The 21,001-nt window shown below is 44.4% G+C and overlaps 1 protein-coding gene across 17 annotated transcripts in view; it reads right to left on the reverse strand.

Moving 5' to 3' along the window:
• The window catches only part of PARD3 (par-3 family cell polarity regulator), a 635,972-nt gene extending 621,519 nt beyond the window's left edge, over nucleotides 1–14,453 (reverse strand). For 13 of the 17 annotated variants that reach the window (XM_063101404.1, XM_063101401.1, XM_063101396.1 and 10 more), the window contains exon 1: nucleotides 14,004–14,453. In XM_063101404.1, the coding sequence (XP_062957474.1) occupies nucleotides 14,004–14,123 (120 nt within the window). In that variant the 5' untranslated portion in view covers nucleotides 14,124–14,453. The remainder of the gene's footprint in view (nucleotides 1–14,003) is intronic. The other 4 variants (XM_063101402.1, XM_063101397.1, XM_063101394.1 and 1 more) reach the window with 1 other exon arrangement.
• Nucleotides 14,454–21,001: the final 6,548 nt, after the last annotated feature.

A 21,001-nucleotide genomic window follows, 5' to 3' on the forward strand; every position in this document is an offset into this window, starting at 1 on the left:
GGAAAGCTGTCAGATCTTTGGGCTCATGAAATAGGAACACAAACTACTTTTTAGGTTTGTCAGCTTCAAAAGTTCAGAACATGCATTTTATTACCCATGCCCAGATCAAGAAAAGGACTATTATAAAATATGACACCTAACAATAAAAAGAATAAATGTATGGTGTTATATGCAATACACACACACACACAAACGTATGGCAGAAAAGATGGCCACAAGTTCTTGGACACTCCTCACGCTGAAAAGTGGAGTCTATGTCCCATCCCCTTGAATCTAGGAAGGCTTAGTGACTGATCTGAATACCTGAATACAGGGACAGTGATGCTGCACTAGTTTCCAGGTCTAGGTCTTAAGAGAATGGCAGTTTCCTCCTCCTGACTTTTGGGACACTCTCTCTAGGAGCCCTGAGCCATAGCATAAGAAGTCCAACTACCCTGAGACCTCTATGCTAGACACACCATCTGTTCATGCTCTAGTCAACAATCCCAGCTGAGCCCAACCTTCTAGTCACCCCCACCAACCAGCAGACATGTGAATGGAGCCATCCTGGACCCTCCAGACCAAGTCACCAGCCAGCTGAATACCCCCAAGTAACCCCAAGTGGAGTGGAGGAGTAACCCAGCTGAGTGAGCCCTGCCCAAATTCTTGACCCACAAAATCATGAGATATAATTAGACAGTTGTTAATTTATGCCATTAAGTTTTGGGTGACTTGTTATGCAGGAATACCTCAATACACATTAATTTTCAAATGACATTTTTACTAACCAACTTATGGTCAAGTGCTATTTGATACTGCTGCATAAGATAAAAAATTCTCACATGAGCACTGCTATCAGAGTATGGCTTTAACTAATTTCTACCAGGTCTATAAAATTTACTATTAGTAAGTTCTTATAGCAGCAGTATATTTGAAGACAATATTTTAAAATATTATTATAAGGAACTATACTTTGAAACTCTAAAAATACGCTTAAGGAAATTATTTCCTGTTTTAATCACATTTCACCAGTCATGCCACAAATACTCTGAGCATGTGCTGGGTTCTCAACTTGCTAAATACAAACAGCGCTACAGGAGCAGCCAGGAAAGGGACTGAAGAGAAGGAGGACTGGACGGCCCCCAGAGGAGTGGCCACGCCAACTCAGCCTGTCAGCACAAACTATGCAACGAAGGTTGGCAAAGTCCACATTGATTATGATAGCTTGGTTATCTGCCCTCTTTTCCTTACTTTTAGTATTATATAAAACATATAAATACATAGGATATAAGGAGCCATATTGATAAGAAAAACAAAAATGACAATGCTATGTAGAAGATATAAAACTGATCCATGAGCACACAAATCCTCTGGCCCACATTTAGGTTTAAGCCATTGACATCGTGGTGCCAGGGTGGGAACTGTTCAGTGGGAATATTCTAAGCAGCACAGTATAAAAGAATAAAAGGAACTGTTTACCAGCCTTGTGAAAGTGTGCCTACTACGTTCTCTAATATTATTGTTTCTCTGACAAACGAATGCATATTCACAAACAAGTTTCAAAAGAAATTCTAGTAAGAGAGGTATTTAGTCCACTGCTCGCAAGCCCTCTTCCCTGCTTTACCTAAAAGTGAAAATCTTAGTTGCACTGTTTCTGTACATCACAAACACACAGATGATGTGTCTGACAAACACATAACTCATGTATGTTACTCAACCTGGCCTTTCCATTCCTCTCTCATTACTATTCCCCTGTGCTTTCTTTTTCTGCTCTTTCTTAACCCTTTTTAACTTTTTAATCCATTTCTGTTCAGTAGAGTGGTTTTTAAACTTAGACGTCCTGAAGAGTTAACAGCTACAACCTAAGGAATACCTGACACACGTATTGTGAAATTGTTTCCACAAATAAAACTCAAAAATTAACAGGAAGGAGAGCTGAATAACTTCAAAAATCAGAAATGAAAATGTACAGACTGGCCCATCGTCACACAAGTGACCAACCATTGAGCACCCTGGCTGATTCTCTCAACTTGTGCTCTGGAAATTTCAGTGCACAGCCAAACAGCGGTGTAGGGTCCCAAATCACACAACATCCCCAAAGGGTCTAGAGGTTGGTCTAGACCAGCCATTCTCCACCTTAGCTGCAGAGACAACCACCTGAAGAGCTCTGCAGAAATACCAATATCCAACCCTGACCCACAGACCTAATTCCCTTGGTTTGTGTGCAGCTTGGCATCAGTTTTTTAAAAACCTTTCTGGTGCTCCTACCTTGCAGCCAGGATTAAAAGCAACTACCCTGGTACCATCCAAGGATCTACTTGCAGCCAGGATTAAAAGCAACTACCCTGGTACCATCCAAGGATCTACTTAAAATACAGATTCTCATACAGAGGGTCTGGAATGAGGTCCAAGATTCCATATTTCTAACAAGTTTCCAAGAGATGCCAGTGCTGCTTGTCAACAGACCACACCTGAGTAGCGAGGGTCTTATCTAGCCAAGCCTCCTTGACCTTCAACCAACTTGAAGATCATTCCAAAGGGGCACTTATTTCCGAAACCCATAAACCACTCGAGCAAACCCAAAAACCTATTTCCATGGCTACTATTTACTCTTTCTTGTGGAATCGCTACATCCTACAATGCGCAGGCCCCATCACAATGATTCCCAGTGCAGGCTCTACAGCTGAAGGGGTCAGCCTGAGAAGACCAAGCCATGCATCAGATATGCAACCTTTTGAAACTTTGTTATCCCCTGCAGCCCAAGCTTTCTCACCTGTAAACTTGTAATTGCATCACACACCATAAATGCTAACCATTGCTCTTGATAACAATGCTGTTACTACTACTATTTTCAGACACTATCATCTCCTGGTTCTCCTCCTACCTCTCTGAAACTCCTTTTCAATTAGTTGGGGCTGAGAAAATGTATAAAAATGTGATAGGTATCACTGTTCAACACACTTTCTCAACAACTCCCCAAACTGAAAGGCAGATAAATAATGCCCATGATACAGCACCTCTTGTGCAAGAGCCGTTGATCATTAGTCCTGACCTAAAAAGCTTGACGACACCAAAAGCAAGGACTGAGGTGAAAATACCACTCCACTGAATCAATAAAGATAGCAGCTTCCCTTCTCATAGGTGGAAAAAAGAAACAGCCCAGGACCAAAAACTCTTCTGTTTCACACTAAAATCTCACCTATCAAAACAGACTAAGATCTGTATAAAATTCTCCCAGTTGTTTCTCTACAGTTTTGTTATGAACTGCTTGAGGACTCTGGAAAGTTTCTGAAAGCACCATTCATCACTTTCATTAGCAAAGCACAAAAACAAAGAGGAATTTGTGAAAGAAAGAGATATATATAAATTCCAACCTCCTGTGCTGCTATTTGTCTTTTCCATGTCCTGTATGAAACTTAAAGCTTTGGATTTCAAATGCACTCGTGCGAAACAATGTATACAAACAAATACTGGAAGAGATCAGAGTCAAAATATAAACATTGCACAACTAGATAAGCTTTATTACTTTAATCACTACTTAGCAACTTCCCTAAATACATATGTGGAGAAGGAGGAGCATTACTTTAATTAAAGAGATGTTTAAGGTCCTCAAAAAGAGAAAAACAACTTTCAGTACTGTGGTATGGAAAGGATGGATGAGAGGAGGTGGACCTCATGAATACAAACCCAATGTGTTGATCACTTTGCAAGTCTGACATAGTAACACTGCCTGACACAGCCAGAACCTGAATAAGCCATCAAGACACCACCCCTATTTAGTATGATAAATAGGTCAACTCTTGGGTGAAGTCTTCAGGTGACTGGCATTGGGTGCCTTTAGCTGAACTAAAGGATTAAAGGCTGAATCAACCTGTCAACCCTCACAACTACCTACCTAAGCAAAAGATGTTCTGTGTGTTCCTTACTACTGATTCAGCTGTCCTAAACACTACTTTTCTCTGGGTCTTAATATGGTGATTCTAGAATTTCTTTCTTTCTTTCTTTCTTTCTTTCTTTTTTTTTTAAAAAGATGACCAGTAAGGGGATCTTAACCCTTGACTTGGTGTTGTCAGCACCATGCTATCCCAAGTGAGCTAACCATCCATCCCTATATAGGGATCTGAACCCGTGGCCTTGGTATTATCAGCACCACGCTCACTCTTCCAAGTGAGCCATGGGCCAGCCCTGATTCTGGAATTTCTACAGCACATTTAGAAGAAAAAAGTGACCCTTCAGCAGCTCATCTTGAAAAATGACAAAATATAAATCAAATAAAAATTGACTGTGAATTATCCACTAAAATTATGCCTAATTTATGTTTAAAACTTGAAGAAGAAGAAAAAGACTTGATAATGATGAAGAATCTATTATACGACTGGGGCATTGTCTATATTAAATCACTTAATCTTCACGGCAGCCAACAAAAGATAACATCCCCAATTACGAATGGGAAAACTGAGGCTCACAGAGATTGTGGGATTTGCCAAAGTTCAACACACTGGGGGCCAAAACCAAAAATCAGAAAAGCTCTTCAATTATGGACATCTTTGGAGCATCCAAATCAGTGTCACCAGGATTTTATTTTTTAAGTTGCAGAAGAAAGTTTTCTTGAGTGAATTTTTAAAGAACAGTTTTACCACACAGTTTCCCACATCTAGTGAAGTTCTACTGAGAGTGAGAAGAAACAATTTAGAAAAGCTTATTCAGGTAAGCCTTCATCGCTGGCAACCATTCTCAGCAAAAACGAAAGAACAGTACAGCTAACATTTTACTCCATTTTATTTCCTACAGTATCTTTTTACATTCCCTCTTAGAAGCTTGACAACAATTACATGAGGTAGGTGGTATTAGAAGTCCAGGATCCTGGACTTATGAAGGTTACTGTTCTTGCTGTCAGACTACAAATGATGGAATCTGCTCTTCTGAATCCCTGGTCCCTAATGTGTCGCACTACTGATGTGCCTGCCTCCTAGAAGAAAACATACCCACCACCAAATTTTCCACTCTCAGCTTAACTGTATCTTCACAAACATCTGTGCTTTACACAGTGAGTCATAAAATATGAAAAATAAAACTGACTCCACCAGAAAAAGTATTAGCATTCCAGGTTTCCTTCAAAGAAATATTCCTGGTAGAATGTGGCTTCCTAATTCAAAATATGCTCATTTCAAAGTCCTCAACAGTACAAATGCTTGACATCTCACCATGTTCCAGGTGTAGTTGTTTAAATATCAATCCAAATGATGCACTTTCACTTATAGAGCCACTTGATTTGTCAAAAGGTTTTTTCCAGATCTCTAACAAAGTGGTAAAGGTACCAAGTCCTATATTCAACTTTAATGGACTTAGTGATTAGTCATATCCTGTGTATATATCAGGAAACCAATATCCTGCACATTTTATCTCCCTCTTCTGCAGGTGCTGCTGGCTGTAATAAGAGAAATCTCAGTTTAAAGTGTAACCCTGCTGGGCAGGAACCTGGCCGTTATTTACATACAACTTTGCACACTGGGTTTCAGAATTATAAATTATACATCTTTAACGCCTTTGTGTTACAAGAAAATGTGTTCCCTGGGAAAGAGTTTACTTTTTAATTTTAGATTTAATATTGTATTTAGAAAAGAAAACTAAAACACAGACATTAAATGATTTTCTATCTTTTATTATACACATAAAAGAAGAACAAAAAAACATTCTCATATCAACCACCTGCACAAAAGCAGCACTCTCTTCTTTGTGCTTTTAATCTATTAATACAACATATTTGGTTAGTTAGCATTTTTAGGTCTTTGAGACACATAATAAGTGGTTTTCTTAAATGTTAGAGAAGGAAATGTTGGTTTTTAGTGTAGACTATCTCAAAGAGGCCTTTTCGAAAATATAATCCCTATAACATAGACTAGTTTCCTAATCTAAACGGATGTGGTACAAATAACAAGAACTAGAAAAATACATACTCTAAAAAGAAACATCTGAGTTCTAAAAATTTAAGTGTTATGACGTCTGAATATTAAAGAACACCAAGAGTGGGAGAAATAATATTGACCTGATTGTCTTCTGTAAAACTACTTCAATTTATACCACCATAAAAACACCAACCTCATGAATATATGTGTATGTATATGTATACACATATCATACATTTAGTATCATGCAGTATCATATAACCATTTATAATTCAGAAGCAAAGAGAATAGTATTAAGTCATTTCTGAGCGTGTGAATTATCTTAAAAGACACTTATTTTGAGACAACAAGGAATTTTGAAGAACACCTTAGGCAAAATTTACCCTCTCAAAAGCAAGCATTTGACTTGCGGGGCAACTCCATCATTCCAAAGTAAGGGAAGCAAAATATTCTGAAAGTGTGGGTGGGTAGAGTAAGAGATGCTCTACATCATGCCTCTCTGAAAAGCTACTGCACATCACTCCCACATCATGGTCCCACGAGCACCATAACCATACAGACTTACAGAGGACTAGCAGAGGGAGCCCAGCCCAGCACCTATGAATATGAGAAGGTGAAGACGGGAAAACAGAGATACAAAGAGCTTGTGAGATTTGCCAAAGCTCGAAACTACTGAGAGCCAACAGCAAAAACTGGAAAAGCTCTTCCACTATGTACATCTCTGGGGCATCCTCACTAACCTTGATGCAGCAAAGGAGCTGGTGAGCTGAGCAGGAAGCAGTCTCTGGCTGAGGGAGAATGGGTGAACAATTGGTGATGCCTTTAAAGGGAGAAGCAGATAGCAAGGTGAGACCAGGAGGTTGGAGGCTCAGCAGTCAAGAACTTAACAGACAGCAGCAGGATAGACAGTGCAGGCCCATGAAAGCAGGGATTGTACATTGTATGGAACACTCCTAAAAACAGCTAGTTCTTATGAGGTGTATGAGTATCTCTGACACACAAATACAGTCATGCTCTGCATAAAGACATTTTGGTCAACTACAGACCTCATATTTACCGATAGTCCCATGAGATTATAATAACTAAACCATACAGCCTAGGTGTGTAGTGGGCTATACCATCTAGGGTTATGTAAGCACACTCTATGATGTTCACACAACAACAAAATCGCTAACGACACATTTCTCAGAACACATCCCCGCCATTAAGCAACACACGACTGTACATGTTATTTTATAGAACTCTCAGAACTATAAAATATCTAAAAATGGAGGCTTGTTCATAATGGCTCATGTAGTATATTTTTAAGACTCTTTATTGAGATATAATCACATACCATAAAATCCACCCATTTAAAGCATACAATTCAATGATTTTTTTATTTTGTCTAGTCATAGAGTTGTGCAACCATCACCACTCTCTAAATTTAGAGCATTTTCATCACTCCCCCCGCAAAACCTTGTACCCACTAGTAGTCTCCATTTACCCCCAAACCCCAGCCCTAGGCAAAAAACTTGTCTCTACAGATTTGCCCACTCTGGTCATTTCATATAAATGGCATCACACAATACGTGGACTTTTATGACTGGTTTCCTTCACACAGCATGTTTTCAGGGTTCATCCACGTTGCAGCATGAATCAGTACATCATTCCTTTTTATGGCTGAACAGTACCCCAATGTGTGAATATAACCACATTTAGTTTACACATGTCAGCTGATAAACATTTGGGGATGTTTTTGACCATATGAATAATACTGCTCTGAACTCTTGTGTACAAGTTTGTGTGTAAACATGTGTTTTCATTTCTCTTACATAATATTATGTAGCCTATCTTTAAGAGAAAATTAATAATTAGTATTTCAAATCATTTGGGTGGGGAGCTTGAAATTTATTTGTGGCCTTGTAACACCAGTGTCAAGGGTTCAGTTCCCCACACCTGCCAGCCACCCCCCCCAAAAAAATTTTTTTTTTTTTAAAAGATGACCGGTAAGGGGATCTCAACCCTTGGCTTGGTGTTGTCAGCACCACGCTCAGCCAGTGAGCAAACCGGCCATCCCTATATAGGATCCGAACCCATGGCCTTGGTGTTATCAGCACCGCACTCTACCGAGTGAGCCACAGGCCGGCCTCAAAAATTTTTATTAAGTAAAATAAAATAATGACTAAAAGACAAAAATTAGTCACCTTTCTACTTTGTTCACTGACCTCTGCATTTATTTTTACAAAAATTTGCTTTTCTATTTTTCCATGTAAAACAGAAAGGGTACCAAAAATAGGCAAAATTGTATAAATTTACTAATCCTCATCTCTACTGCTGTTGACCTTGGTCCCAGCTAGGAATGTTGTGTGAGTGGTCAAGCAGGAGGAAAGCTTGCTGTGTGGGCCCAACATACCGTCTCCACCTGGTAGAAAATAACCTGTGGATAGCACCTTCTGGCCCAATTTTATGCATTTCTTTCCATCCATGAAAAAAATAACACAGGGCTCTGATCATCTATTGAGTGTTCGCCATCACCAACTTCCATCCAACTCCATAGGAAATAAAAACCTCCCAGGACAGATGGAGGATCCGTCTGTGGGTTAGTGGTCCATGGGGGACTTTAAATGTTATCTCCATGACCAATTCATCCACATTCACCATGAGCCAAAAAGCACTTCACATCAGCCAGATCCTCTCTGTGAATCTCAGATCCTAAACATTTCTATTTACTCCTGGCACTTACCCAAGGATCCCAACTGACAGAATTAGAGGCACCAGACCAAGCATAGGTGTGTTTCGGGGCCAGATTCCCACACTGCCCTGGCCACCTGCCTTGAACCCAGCCCAATGCAAACCCCAGGACTATCCTCTGCTGGGTCTGAAAAACAGACTGCATTCCTTCAAGACAGCTGACACATAAGAATAACTTCTAGATACTCCAAATCTCAGTAAACCTTAGTTTCTATTACAAACTGGTCATGCCAGGATGCCAAAAACACCAAACTGTAAAAGTCCTTAAAATTAACAAGTGCTGATTATAGTCTTCTAAGTAGAAGTGTACTATATGCATCAGAATACATGTGACATGTTTATTCTCAACTTTGTATTTCAACAACCTTTATGACTGCTATGTGTCAGACACTGGCTATACTAGTAGTCTGAGGCAGCACCATGGCTTCAAGCATTTGCCCTGGAGGCAGAAGGAACACTGTTCTGTTCCACAGACATACACACCTGAGTACCACACTGTGAAGCACATTCATCTGGTCAGCAAAGGAGCTACAGAAAGTCTCCAGCAGAAACACCCAGGAGGGAGAACCTCAAACAGCTGGGGATATAGAGCCAGCCTCCCAGGGACAACTGGTCTGAGCTGAAGCTCAATGGAAAAGTGCAAAGAGGGAACAAAACATGGAAAATGCCAGAGCAGAGGCAGGAAAGTGCATTCAAGTCCAAGTCCATGGGGTGTGGGGTGTGGAGAGTCTGGTGAGGGAGAGACTGGAAAGCCACAGGGGTCCCTACAAAGGGCAGGCTGTGCTGAGGACAGGACTTGGCCTCTGGAAAAGGGGATACAGAGGCACATAAGCAGAAGAGGACAATGAGATTTGAATTTTAGAAACATGAGCCTTTCAAACATGTTTAGTTTCTTCCTTTTTGAGAGGGAAGATAGAAAATGTTAATAAAATAATAAAATTTCTTTCATTTCACTATTTTATGCCTGCCTCTATTTTCTCTCAATCTCTGCAACAGAATAACTATTAAAAAGCTTCAATAAGCTTGTAAATGTGTAACAACATGCAGTCATACATTTATTCACAGAAAAATTCCATACCAACCATAAGATTTTTCATAAAAACCATGACTTGCATGATTTTAGTAATCAACAGTCCCCCCCCCCAAAAAAGTACATTTTCAAAAGTTTCTGACCTTAAAATCAAATTGTTATTTTAAAAATAATCACAATACATTGTTATTAAATAACTCCAAAGGGACATGCTTGAGGGACAGAAGCATGGCCCAAAAACCAGAGGGCCAGCTCACCAACCTGTAATACGGCCAGTACCAGCAGCTTTTACTTTCCCTGCCCCGTGTACACATGCACATACAATTTGTTCTGGTTGTGGTGCTACAGGCAAATGTTAACATTCTTACCTATTCTTCAATTACAATACACACTGCCTTTTTAAGCAAAGAGGAAAACTCTAAGCAGGAGTAGTGGGACACTTGGGAAAGTTTCCCAGGGAGTAAAACTGCTTGGTTGATAAAACATATTAGTGATTCAATTCCTCTTTACTGAGCAGCTACATGGGCCAGCCCCAGTACTGAAGTTTCACATTCATCATCTTGTCCAACACTCACATTAACCCTGCAAGGAAATATCCCAGGTTCTGTAGGGTTGTATGGCCCAAGGTTAAATGGCTAATAAACCTAGGTCTCCAAACCCAATTAGACGCCCCACTACCTCCCTGAGATGAGGGCTATGGGGGAAAGGGAGGGAGGGCAGCAGGCAAAAATGGTCCAGCAACTCCCCTCCCTCACTTTTGCCTTCTGTCCCTTTTCCCCTTTCACTCAGCAGCCAGTTAGCAGCATTTCTTTGGACTGAAGGCAGAGTTCACGCAACAGCTGCTCCAAGCATCTTCCTAGAGGACTGCTTGCTGCCATGCCCAAATACCCGAGTCCTTCCTGTACCATCAAACTGTATAAAGTCCCAGAGTCTCGCCTTGCCATTCACAGTCCTCCCCAGCTTCATCCTAACCCACTGTCTGACGGACTTGCCAAGGAGCCAAACTGGCCCTGAATGCCTGAATCACCTTTGTTCACACTGTTCCCCTTCCTAGAAAGCTTTCCTTCCCATTTCTCAAAGTCGCAGCAGATGCTCTTCACATTCACATGCCTGGATCCCACTGCAGACCTACAGAACAAGAACCCCCTTCCTTGCCAGGCAAGTGCTTTTTGAGGAAGCACTGGCCTAAATCAAGGCCAGCTTCCCACCACCAAGCTCAATGCAAACCCCAGTGACTAAATGAGACCCCCCCATACACACATATACACCATAAATGATGCCTCCCACTTCCAAAATCCAGAAGCAATTACTGTCCCTGCCACCCTGTTGCCAATTAATGCTATCACCTATTGTTACTTACGATTTTACATATTCTTCCTGTCTCCTAGATTATACTTTTTGAGGACAAGAATTTGTCTTATATTTCTTCATAAAGCATGATTTTATACACAGCAGCCCTTCAACAAATCCCATACTTACAGCTGTGTTCTGCACCCTATGGGTGCCAGACCACAGGCACTAGACGAATAGACACGTGTCAGTCCACTGACTCTAAGCACTTGAGAGAAAAGTGTCACTGTCTAGCACAGCATCCTCCTCAGGGAGGGTCTGGATGAGGATGGGTGAACGGGATGAACAGCCATTTTCACCCATCACTGATCCTAACCACAAAACATTTTTTCACTAAAGAAACAAATATGTTATATATGACTAAGTCTAAGCCTTCAAATATCTGCTTATTGAGGACGTTTCTGGTATTAAGTCATGCCATCCCACTGTCCAGAAAAATTGATTTAACCTGAAGAGCAAACAGCTCAAATGTAATCTCACAAAATTAACCCCACCATACCACAAAATGCTTACTGCAGAGAAAATTTTAGTGAGTTGGGATCTTCCTTTCTATTTTTTTTTTTTTTTTTTTTTTTTGGCTTGGTTGTTTTTTATGCAAAGCCATAAACAAGATCTGCCTGCATTTTTCCCCACAGATGGGAGTTCATCACACCACGTCACCTAGCAACCTAAACACCACTCCACAACTACTCAGCTACCCAATTCCTCATACAGATTTTGTCTTGTTCTATTATGCAACAAGGGTAAGGAACAGATAAGAGAATAAAAGTTAAAATGATGTTTATATGTATTTGCTTCATAATCACTTTACATTGGGTGGGAAAAGTGGGAAGAAAGACTAAATATTAAACTTAATCATTACCTAACAATTTAAGAGGAAAAAAATACAAATGGACCTTAGAAGGCACTCAGGCTCTTCCAACATTTGAAAGTCAACAGTCTTGTGATCCAATGACTGAACTTTGTATACTGCAAAGTCCATCTTAAAATTCACCCACTGAACTGTAAGTTGCACTTAAAGAGCATTTAAATTTTGGAACCCCCTGAACCACCTCTGACTCTCCCTGTCATTTATCTCCACTGCATAACAGTCCACACCACTGGCCTCCTCCACCTGGAGGACCATGGAGACTCCTGCCCTAGACCCTTACAGTCCATTTTCCACCAAGCAGCCAGAGAGACGCCTCGATTCCAGCACCCATAATAGTGCCTTGAACACAGTAATGCTTAAGAATTTCTGTGGAACAAACTAATGACTCAATCAACCAAACAACTACATCTGTATCTCCCAAACAGGGAATTCAACCAACATTTATTGTGTGCCTGATGAAATATGAGTGATTTTAAGCACGTAAAATCAGAACAGTGAAAGGAAATGTCGAACTCCTCCCTATTCAGGAGCCTAGGCACACCATGGAGTAATTTTCTGTCCTTATATAATTTATTTTGGTTTCCAGACCATGTAGACAACTTGATTATTCATTTAGAACATTTAGATCATAAACTGTCAGTCATAAGCAATCTTTAAGAATCTTAAAAGTTTAGAAGGTTTTCTCCCTTAGCTTTCCAAGATAAACAGGTGCCCAACTTCCACTAATTTTATTTGATTTTCAATGGAAGGGTTCAACCGATTTTAGAGCTGTTAAGTGAAGTCAACATCTTCCGTCCTTGTGTCAGGTTCCTAAACGTTTCCCAAAATCACCTCTAAAAGGCCAAGTGTACACTATTTTTTTCCAATTCATACTAAAAACAATAATGGGAAAAGTTTTTCTTAATTTCAGAGAGAATTGGAGGCTACCACCCTGAGCACCCTGGGTACACTCCGTGAAACTGACAAAGCCCACAGGACCCAGGCCACTCCGCTGTCGGGAACAAATAGAAAATACCAAATTGAATCTGCTTTCCACCGAACACAGCACAATTACAAAGGAAATATCCTCAGGTGCTTGAGAGAAACTTCAGCGTGGGCTGTTGTCAAACAAAGACACAGTCGATAAAACAATTTAACGAAATGCCTTTTCACTTCTGACACATTGTAGAGGAATGCAGTTAAGTGGAGACAATGTTATCTCTCCACGATGTAAAAGGGAAATCCACTCAACTCCAAATCGGGCCCTGGCTCCGCAACCCCGGCCCCCTATGGAAGCAGTTCCAGACAGATACGAGCGGAGGTCCCTGCAGGAAAACTTTTCACTCAGCGACTGGTGCCAGGGCTGTGCTTTTTTAAGGAGCTCTGCAGCGGGGCCTCTCAGTCACCGAGATTCTCAACAACGGCTCGCGAGCCAGTGGGAGCGGGTGTCCCTCTGGGGGCCGCCTTCCTGCCCCCCCGCCGGCGACGCTCCGCCACCTGCAGCCCCCACGCCGCGCCGGGAGGAGAAGGCCGGTCGCTGCGGCTCTGTCCCCCGCGCGGGGGAGGGGAGTGCAGAGAGAAGTCACGCGGCCACTGTCCGTCGTGTGTGGAATAATCAAACTCTCCTCACCCCAAAAAAGTTCCCTTTCCCAGCCCTGGCCGCGGGGCCTGGGAGCACGAAGAGGCCTGGGGCTGGATTTCAGCCGCCCGCAGCCGGCGGCCGGGGAGGGGCGGCGGGCCAGGCTTGGCCCGCGCCCCTCGCGCGTCGGGGTCGGGGTCGGGCTCTGCTCGCTCGGCAGGCTCCGGGGAGGCGCCCGCGGCTGGAGCCCCGAGGGGGCGGCGCTCGGTGGGGACCGCGGGTCCCGGCGCGGTCCCCCGGGCGGCGTCCTCCCTCGCCCCGCCGGCCCGGCCCGGCCCGCGCGGACAACTTTGCAGCCCGCAGCCCGGGGCGGGGGGCGCCCGCGAGGCCCGGCCGGGCCCGGCCGCCGCACTTTCCCTTTCCCCGCCTCCCCGCCGTCTCCCTCCTCCCCTTTCCAGGAAGCGCCATATTGATCCCGGCGCCTTCTCTCTCCTGCTCCCGCTCCTGCCCCCTCGCCCTCCTCGTCCCGCCGTCTCCCGCTCGCCCCCGGCGTCCCGTGCGCCCCCGGCTCCTCACCTTGGCGATGGCTTTCCGGTAGCGGGTCACCGCTTGCTGGATGAGGCTGAAAACTTTCATGTGGCCGTCCCCGCACGGCACGACCACCCGGGTCCTCCCGAAGCACACGGTCACTTTCATGCCGCCGCCGCCACTGCCGCCGCGGGCCGGCCCGCGCCCCTCGCTGACCGCGGCCGGAGCGGCCCCGGGCCGGGGCGACTGGACACTGGGCGCGGCGGGGCCCCTGCACGGGAGCGCGGGCGGCTAGGGGCGCGGGCAGGCGGCGGCGCCGGGGGGCCGCTCGGCTCGCATGCCCGGCCCGGCCGCCCTCGCCTCGCCCGGGGCTCGCCTCGCCTCTCCCCGCCGCGGCGCCCGCAGCCTCCGGCCACCTGTTCGGCGTCTCGGCGCGCTCGGCTGCTGCTGCTGCGGCGGCGGCGGCGGCGGCGGCAGCGGCGGCCCGGGGCTGTGTGGCGCTCGCGCTCACTCGGGGCCGCTGGGGGAGGGGACGGCGGCGAGGGGAGGGGAGGAGGAGGAGGAGCAGGGCCGGGCACACAACACCGCGCACATGCGGCAGGGGCAGGCGCGGCCGCTCCCCGCGCGGGGCGGGGCGCACGGCCGCGGGACCCCGGCCCTCCGCCCGCCCCCGCGGGCGGCCTTCCGCCCGCTCCCGCCCTTTCCCGGGGCGCCCCCCGCCCCGCCCCGCCCGCTGAGCCGCGGCCGCGCGTCCCCCCGGCCCCTCACCCGGCCAGCCCCGCACGCTGCGGCGCTGCCTCGCCCCGCCGGGCCCTCCCCGGGGACGCCCCTCCACGCCCCCAGAGGGCTCTCCGGAGGGCCCCCCGCCCCCTTTCTTTGTCGCTTTTAATCTCCTTCCCCGGACTGGAAGGTTTCGCGTGCAGTCGCTTCTGGGGAAAGCCTCGTCGCGCCCAGAGAGGAGCAGTCACCAAGTCCCCCCGGGAGGTTGGGGACCGGGCTGGGCCGGGACGTTCCAGCCCAGGACTCTCCTCCCGCGGGGCGCCCTCTCCCCGGCCCGCAGCTTGGCAGGGCTCCCTCGGCTGCAAGGCCGGGCAGCGCTCGTTATGCATCAAAAACAGAAATGACTCGTCCGCTCTGGGGAGAGGTCGGTGAGGCTTTGACGCGACCCGGTCTTTTTCCTGAGGCCACTATTACCTTGAAGTTTCCTGTTGACCCTGTGGTGACCCACCCACTTAAATCCGTAGAACTTAAACATCAGCGATTCGGGTACATTTATTTCTTTAGAATTCTGCACCATCAGCAATCCTAACACAAATCCATGAACAATATATTCCGAACGCCTTGGGGGGGAAGCCGCGCAAGGGGACCCCATGACGTGCTTGGCGCTCAAGCCCCCGGAAAACCGCCACTCGGCCACACTGTAGTGAGTTACATGCGGGACACGAGACGTTTTACAAGATCTTGGACCAAGTAGGAAAAGTAACAAGTTCATTTCTGTCTTCGTTATGAGCTGTGATTCCTTAATAACTGTATGCCGTTGTGTTTCAACAATGGCAAATGTCAGCAAAGAGTCATTTTTGACCCGTCTGTCCCCAACTCTATTAAATTCATTTTTGCCAGTTGTTTCTAGGGTATGTGAGAGCAACAAAGCTCCCGTGAGCCCAAGAATTTCAGCCGTTAAGAGCTGGAAGAGCTGGTGGTCATTCACCCATCCCACTCCACCTCCCATTGTAAAATAAGGAAACAAGACAGAGAGGTTCGTCTGCTTTCCAGAATCCGTGCACTTTCCAGCACCCCACGCTGCCCCAGACAAAGTGCAATTTCTCCTAGGAAGCACCGTTCTTGCTGTCATCTCACAGCCCTTGACCAGCACACTCAGTAGCCCCTCCTAGCAAATCAGTGCAATAGTGGATGCCGTGTGTTATCATCCCCATCTTCTTACTCCAAGATGTTGACCAAGTGCTGAAGTCCCTTGCCCAAGGCCATAGAGAAAGCTGGAGGCAGGGCCAGAAATAGAGTCCAGCTTTCCTTCCACACAGTCATGAGAAAGACTCATCATACGCCCCTTCCATGTGGCTGAGGCATTCAACATTTATACCCAATAATTACGTTTGTGACAACTATGCCACCAGCTCTTGTCGAGGTCTCCTTGCTTCTTATATTAATACTTGGAATGCACAATAATTACTGATGTTTATAGGTGTTGTTTCTGTTTTCATGCATGGGGGAGAGGGGTATACTAGTTTAGAGTGGGGCTATCTCAAAGTGGTTCTGATTGAAAGGCGAGTTTCGGTAACAGCCAGAGTGCATCAGACATTGTACAGTTCTAGATTCAGATCTTAATTCATCCATTTGCTAGTGCTTTAGACTTGGCACTTGCTCTCTCTCCTGTCTCAGTTTTATCAGCTGAGAAGTGCAGCTGATGATATCCATCTCATAAATTATGAGAATTAAATAATATGTTAAAACACTCAGTACATGCTGCCACATGGGAGTGTGCAGCATAGAAAAGTTACCATAATGTAGGTAAAGGTAACAAAGTCCAAGACAGGATAGCAAATGACCATTAGGAGGGGGTGGGTGAGAAAGAGAAGAAGACTCCTAAGGCTCAGAGAAATTACTGGACAGGTGATACAAATACAGTCTTCCTCAGTATCCATGGGGATTTGTTCCAGTACCTTCCACCGATACCAAAAAATCCACGGATGCTCAAGTCCCTTACATAAAATGGTGTAGTATTTGCGTATAACCTATGCAATCCTCCCACATACTTTAAATCATCTCTGCAAGATATAATCCCTAATACAATGTAAATACTATGTAAATAGTTATTATACTGCATTGTTTAGGGAATAATGGCAAGAAAAAAAGTCTGCACGTGTTCAGTACAGACACAACCATCTGTTTTTTCTTCCTGAATATTTTCGATCCTTTAGTTGAAGCTGCAGATACAGAACCCGCAGATACTGAGGGCTGGCTGTATTCAGTGACTGCACCGAGACTGGAACCAAAAACCAGGCTTATGACTCTCAGACCTGTACTTAGTTCACTTTAATTTGATTCCACACACAGTGAAGACCTTCCATGTGGAAAGCCCTGGCTAAATATTACAGAATTAGAAAGGTGAGTGAGAAAAAGACAATGTAGGGGTTAGAATAAGATAGCTATTCCAATAATTATAATTTAAGACATTAAATATTAAGTGCCAGCAAAGTATGTATGGAAGTGGGGAGGGGATGGGGTGCCTTCATAGAAGAGGTGACATCAGAATATGTGTTTACTATGCTATCACATCAATTCCTTTCACTATGGGATATCTAATAAGGGTTTCGGCTGTTTTTCAAAAATATGATCCATAAGAGCTGTCCTGTGGCTCACTTGGGAGAGCATGGTGCTGACAACACCAAGTCAAGGGTTATGATCCCCTTATCGGTCATCTTTAAATATATATATACACACACGCACGCACGCACGCACGCACACACACACACACACACACACGCAATCCGTAGAATTAACTATAACATTTATTCAACTAACCAGATAAAGACTTGCAGCTTTATTTAAATCTACCTAGTTTATCTAGATACAATTGATTCCCTTTATATTAATAATTGATGAAAAACTAATGCTATGTAGTTTTAGATAGATGCCAGACTCTTTGGATGTCTTGAGTTCAAATTAATAAAGTTTCATGACAAATAGTGAATATACTTTTGCTAATATACTCCTTACCATAAAATTGGATTAGGGCCAGGCCACCTTCATGTCTGTAAAATGATCAGCTTGACCAAATTGCTTCTGGCCTGAGGTAAGCATAAAAGCAAACTCAGTCTCAATGAGAAGCAAAATCATCAAAATCAAGGGCCAGGTGTTTCATAAATATTTTATAGTGTGTTTACTTTCTTAAATTCTGCATATTTCAGGTAAAAAAAAAATATATATATATATATATATAACTCTTATCCTACTTGTTCTTCTCTTTTACAGTGGATTGATTCAGTTGGTTTTGAATACTCCAGAGAGTTCTGGGAATTAATTAGGGTGTATCTGGGCTATGGGCCTACCTGTAAATGAGTGGGTGTGACTACGGGGACTATCATTACAACTATATCCAGCCACACTCATGAACACCATGAAATGAATACACACCGCATGTATGACCCAGCAGCTCACTCTTAGAAAGTTCATAGTTAAGGATGAAGAAGACATTTCCAGGAGTTTCTAAAATTCAATCATACTTCGAAGATTATAGTTATCGCTGGGGTATTTCACACACATTAGTGCCTACTCAAAGATATCATATGTTAGATAATGAGAGAGCCCATCTCGAAGAAGTCCAGGCTGAGCCCACCACTTCAAGAAGCCCCAGTGTCCCCCGCTGACACTGTGCCAGAGTCAAAGTTCCAGGAAAAGCCCAGGTTCCTTGCAGGAAACAATCATCTGGCATCCTTTCATGCCTCATTGTGATCCACCACTCGGACCCCAGGTCCGCAATCAAATGTCTCCCTCCTTCCCTAGCCCCAAAGCTGAAGAACAGGCAGTTTATGGATGACATCCACGAAGGTCAGCCTACGAGGGCACAGAGCAGAGTGGAGGCTGGCATCACTGGTGATATTAAAACCCAACTATTGGAGATAAATCTGCAGTTTTAGCTACTTCCTTTCTGGTGGTCTAGCTTTACCTGAGGCAGGATTCAGAGAATCCAGTGGTGTGGAAAGATGGTTCCCCATGATGGTTTATAAATACCAGTTCTTTCAGTCTAATCTTTGACAGCAAAGTTCAGAGTCAAGTTCTCTAGTGAGGCCTAGCATAACTTATTTTTTATTTTTTAAAGATGACTGGTAAGGGGATCTTAACCCTTGACTTGGTGTTGTCAGCACCACCCTCACCCAGTGAGCTAACCGGCTATCCCTATATGGGATCTGAACCTGTGGCCTTGGTGTTATCAGCACCACACTCTCCCGAGTGAGCCACGGGCCGGCCCCTCCTAGAGTAACTTCTAAGTTGCTGGGGGAAACCAGAGGTGCAGGTAGTGAGATTCCTGCTATGGGTGTACTACAAAAAGTTCATGGAAAAATGCAATTGAAAGATAATATGAAAGGTCAAGTGTTCAGTTCCCAATACTGGCCAGCTGCCAAAAAAAAAAAAAAAAAGATAAGAATCTTTCCAAGAACTTTTTGAAGACCCTTCGTATTTGAGGAATTTCAGTGTTTGAACCAGGATTCTGTGCTGGGTAGAAGGCCTTCTCTCCAAGGCATGGTTCTCCCAGGAACATAAAGTACTGCAAGGTTGTTGGTTTTTTTTTTCTCTTAAAAAACCTTTTAAAAAATGAGGTGGGAATGAGAATAGACCAAGGAAATGATTTTAAGCATTTCTCAAGATGTGAAACTCTCCACACAGAGGACACAACATTTGATGATTAAAAGAAAGCGGATGAAATGAATTCACATAAAGCCTCACATCAATGCTTTGATAGATCTTAACTCTAAAAAGGGCTTCTGATAAGGGGATAGGAATCAGCTTTTAAAGATTATTTAACAAATGTGGATTAGCAGTTTCATTCAGTAAAGAGAAAAACTGCATTAAAGTTGATCATTAGAACAATATACTTTTTTCCTTGATCCTATTAAGATTAAATGGCTGAAATTCTCAAATTCTTATGCAATCAGGCTGAATAGAGGAAAAGCTTTAACTGGAGACAGTGTGGTGGAATTGAACAAGGTCCAGGCCCACGGACATACCTGAGTGATGAGGCTGCAAGCCTCCCAGCACTACCCTCAGCCCACCTGAAGCAGCAAAGTCCTTTTCCCCTTAGGTCAGAGTTCTCCAGAGCCAGACTTGCTGCTGATGTCAGAGGAGGTGTGAATCTACTTTCTGATGAAGCCTGGGGACCAGGGCCCCAGGTGTTCTGTGTAATAGTTCCGAGGTGCTGGACCAGTACACATCCATTCCAGCTGATCCTCTGTATCTGATTTTAAATGGCTGACTCATCCTTCCTTCTTCCATCAAGTTATTCTGTTAAGCTAGGAGTTCAATTTCAAAAACTCTCTCTGGTGCTTTGAAATTTCATCTGCTCTGTATCTAAGTGGAAGCTGCATGCTTGCTTTAGCTGGGGGGAGCAGGATGCAGTGGGTGCACAGTCCTGGATCCAGAACCCACAGAAGCAAGAAATCTTTGTGCTGACAAAACGTGAACAACAGATCTCCCTGCCCGGGTCCAGCCCTCCTCTCCAATGAGTTAGGACCAGACCATGCCATGTCTCCTCTGCTCAGAGCCCTGCAGTGCTCTCCATCCAATTCAGAGACAAAACCAAAGTCCTTACAATGATTTACAAGGCCCACAAGCTCCACTCTCCACTCCCAAACCTTCCTGCCACTCTCCCTTGTTCGCTCCGCCCAGCAGTCCCAGGCTCTCTGCTGATCCCTAAACAGGCTGAGCAGGCTCCCTCCTTGGGGCCTCTGCACTTGCAGTTCCATCCACCTAGAACCTTCCTCCCAGTATCTCTAACTCTTCCTCCCTCACTCCTTCAGGCCTCTGCCCAATGTCACTTTTGCATTTTCTGACCACCAACATAGAATAACAGTAATTTCTCATGTCCCGTTCTATTCCCCTTGCTTTATTTTTCCTCCTAGCACTTATCACATAACATATATATATAATATAACATATTATATGGTTACTTGATAATTAATTAGCTGCCTGTCTCTCCCAAAAGAATGTAAGCTCCGTGAGAGCAGAGATCTCTTCTACTTTGTTTACCACTGGGTCCTCGGGATCTATGATACTGCTTAGTCCGTAACAGGCGCTCAATACGTATTTGTTAAATTAATCTCAATCACTGATGACAACCAAGACACTTATCACTTGGAAAAAAATTTATCTAGTGGATCTGTGGCATCATCTTTACTTCAGAGAACAGATGTCGTTATGATTCCCAATTTATTATTATTTTAAAATAGTAAATGCCAACTGCGTGCATGTCACTGAGCCAGGCACTCTTCTGTCAGGTACACATATGATGTGTGCTCCTGCCTTCTGCATGA

Source organism: Cynocephalus volans, chromosome 6 (assembly GCF_027409185.1).
Source record: "Cynocephalus volans isolate mCynVol1 chromosome 6, mCynVol1.pri, whole genome shotgun sequence".
Classification (NCBI taxonomy): domain Eukaryota; kingdom Metazoa; phylum Chordata; class Mammalia; order Dermoptera; family Cynocephalidae; genus Cynocephalus; species Cynocephalus volans.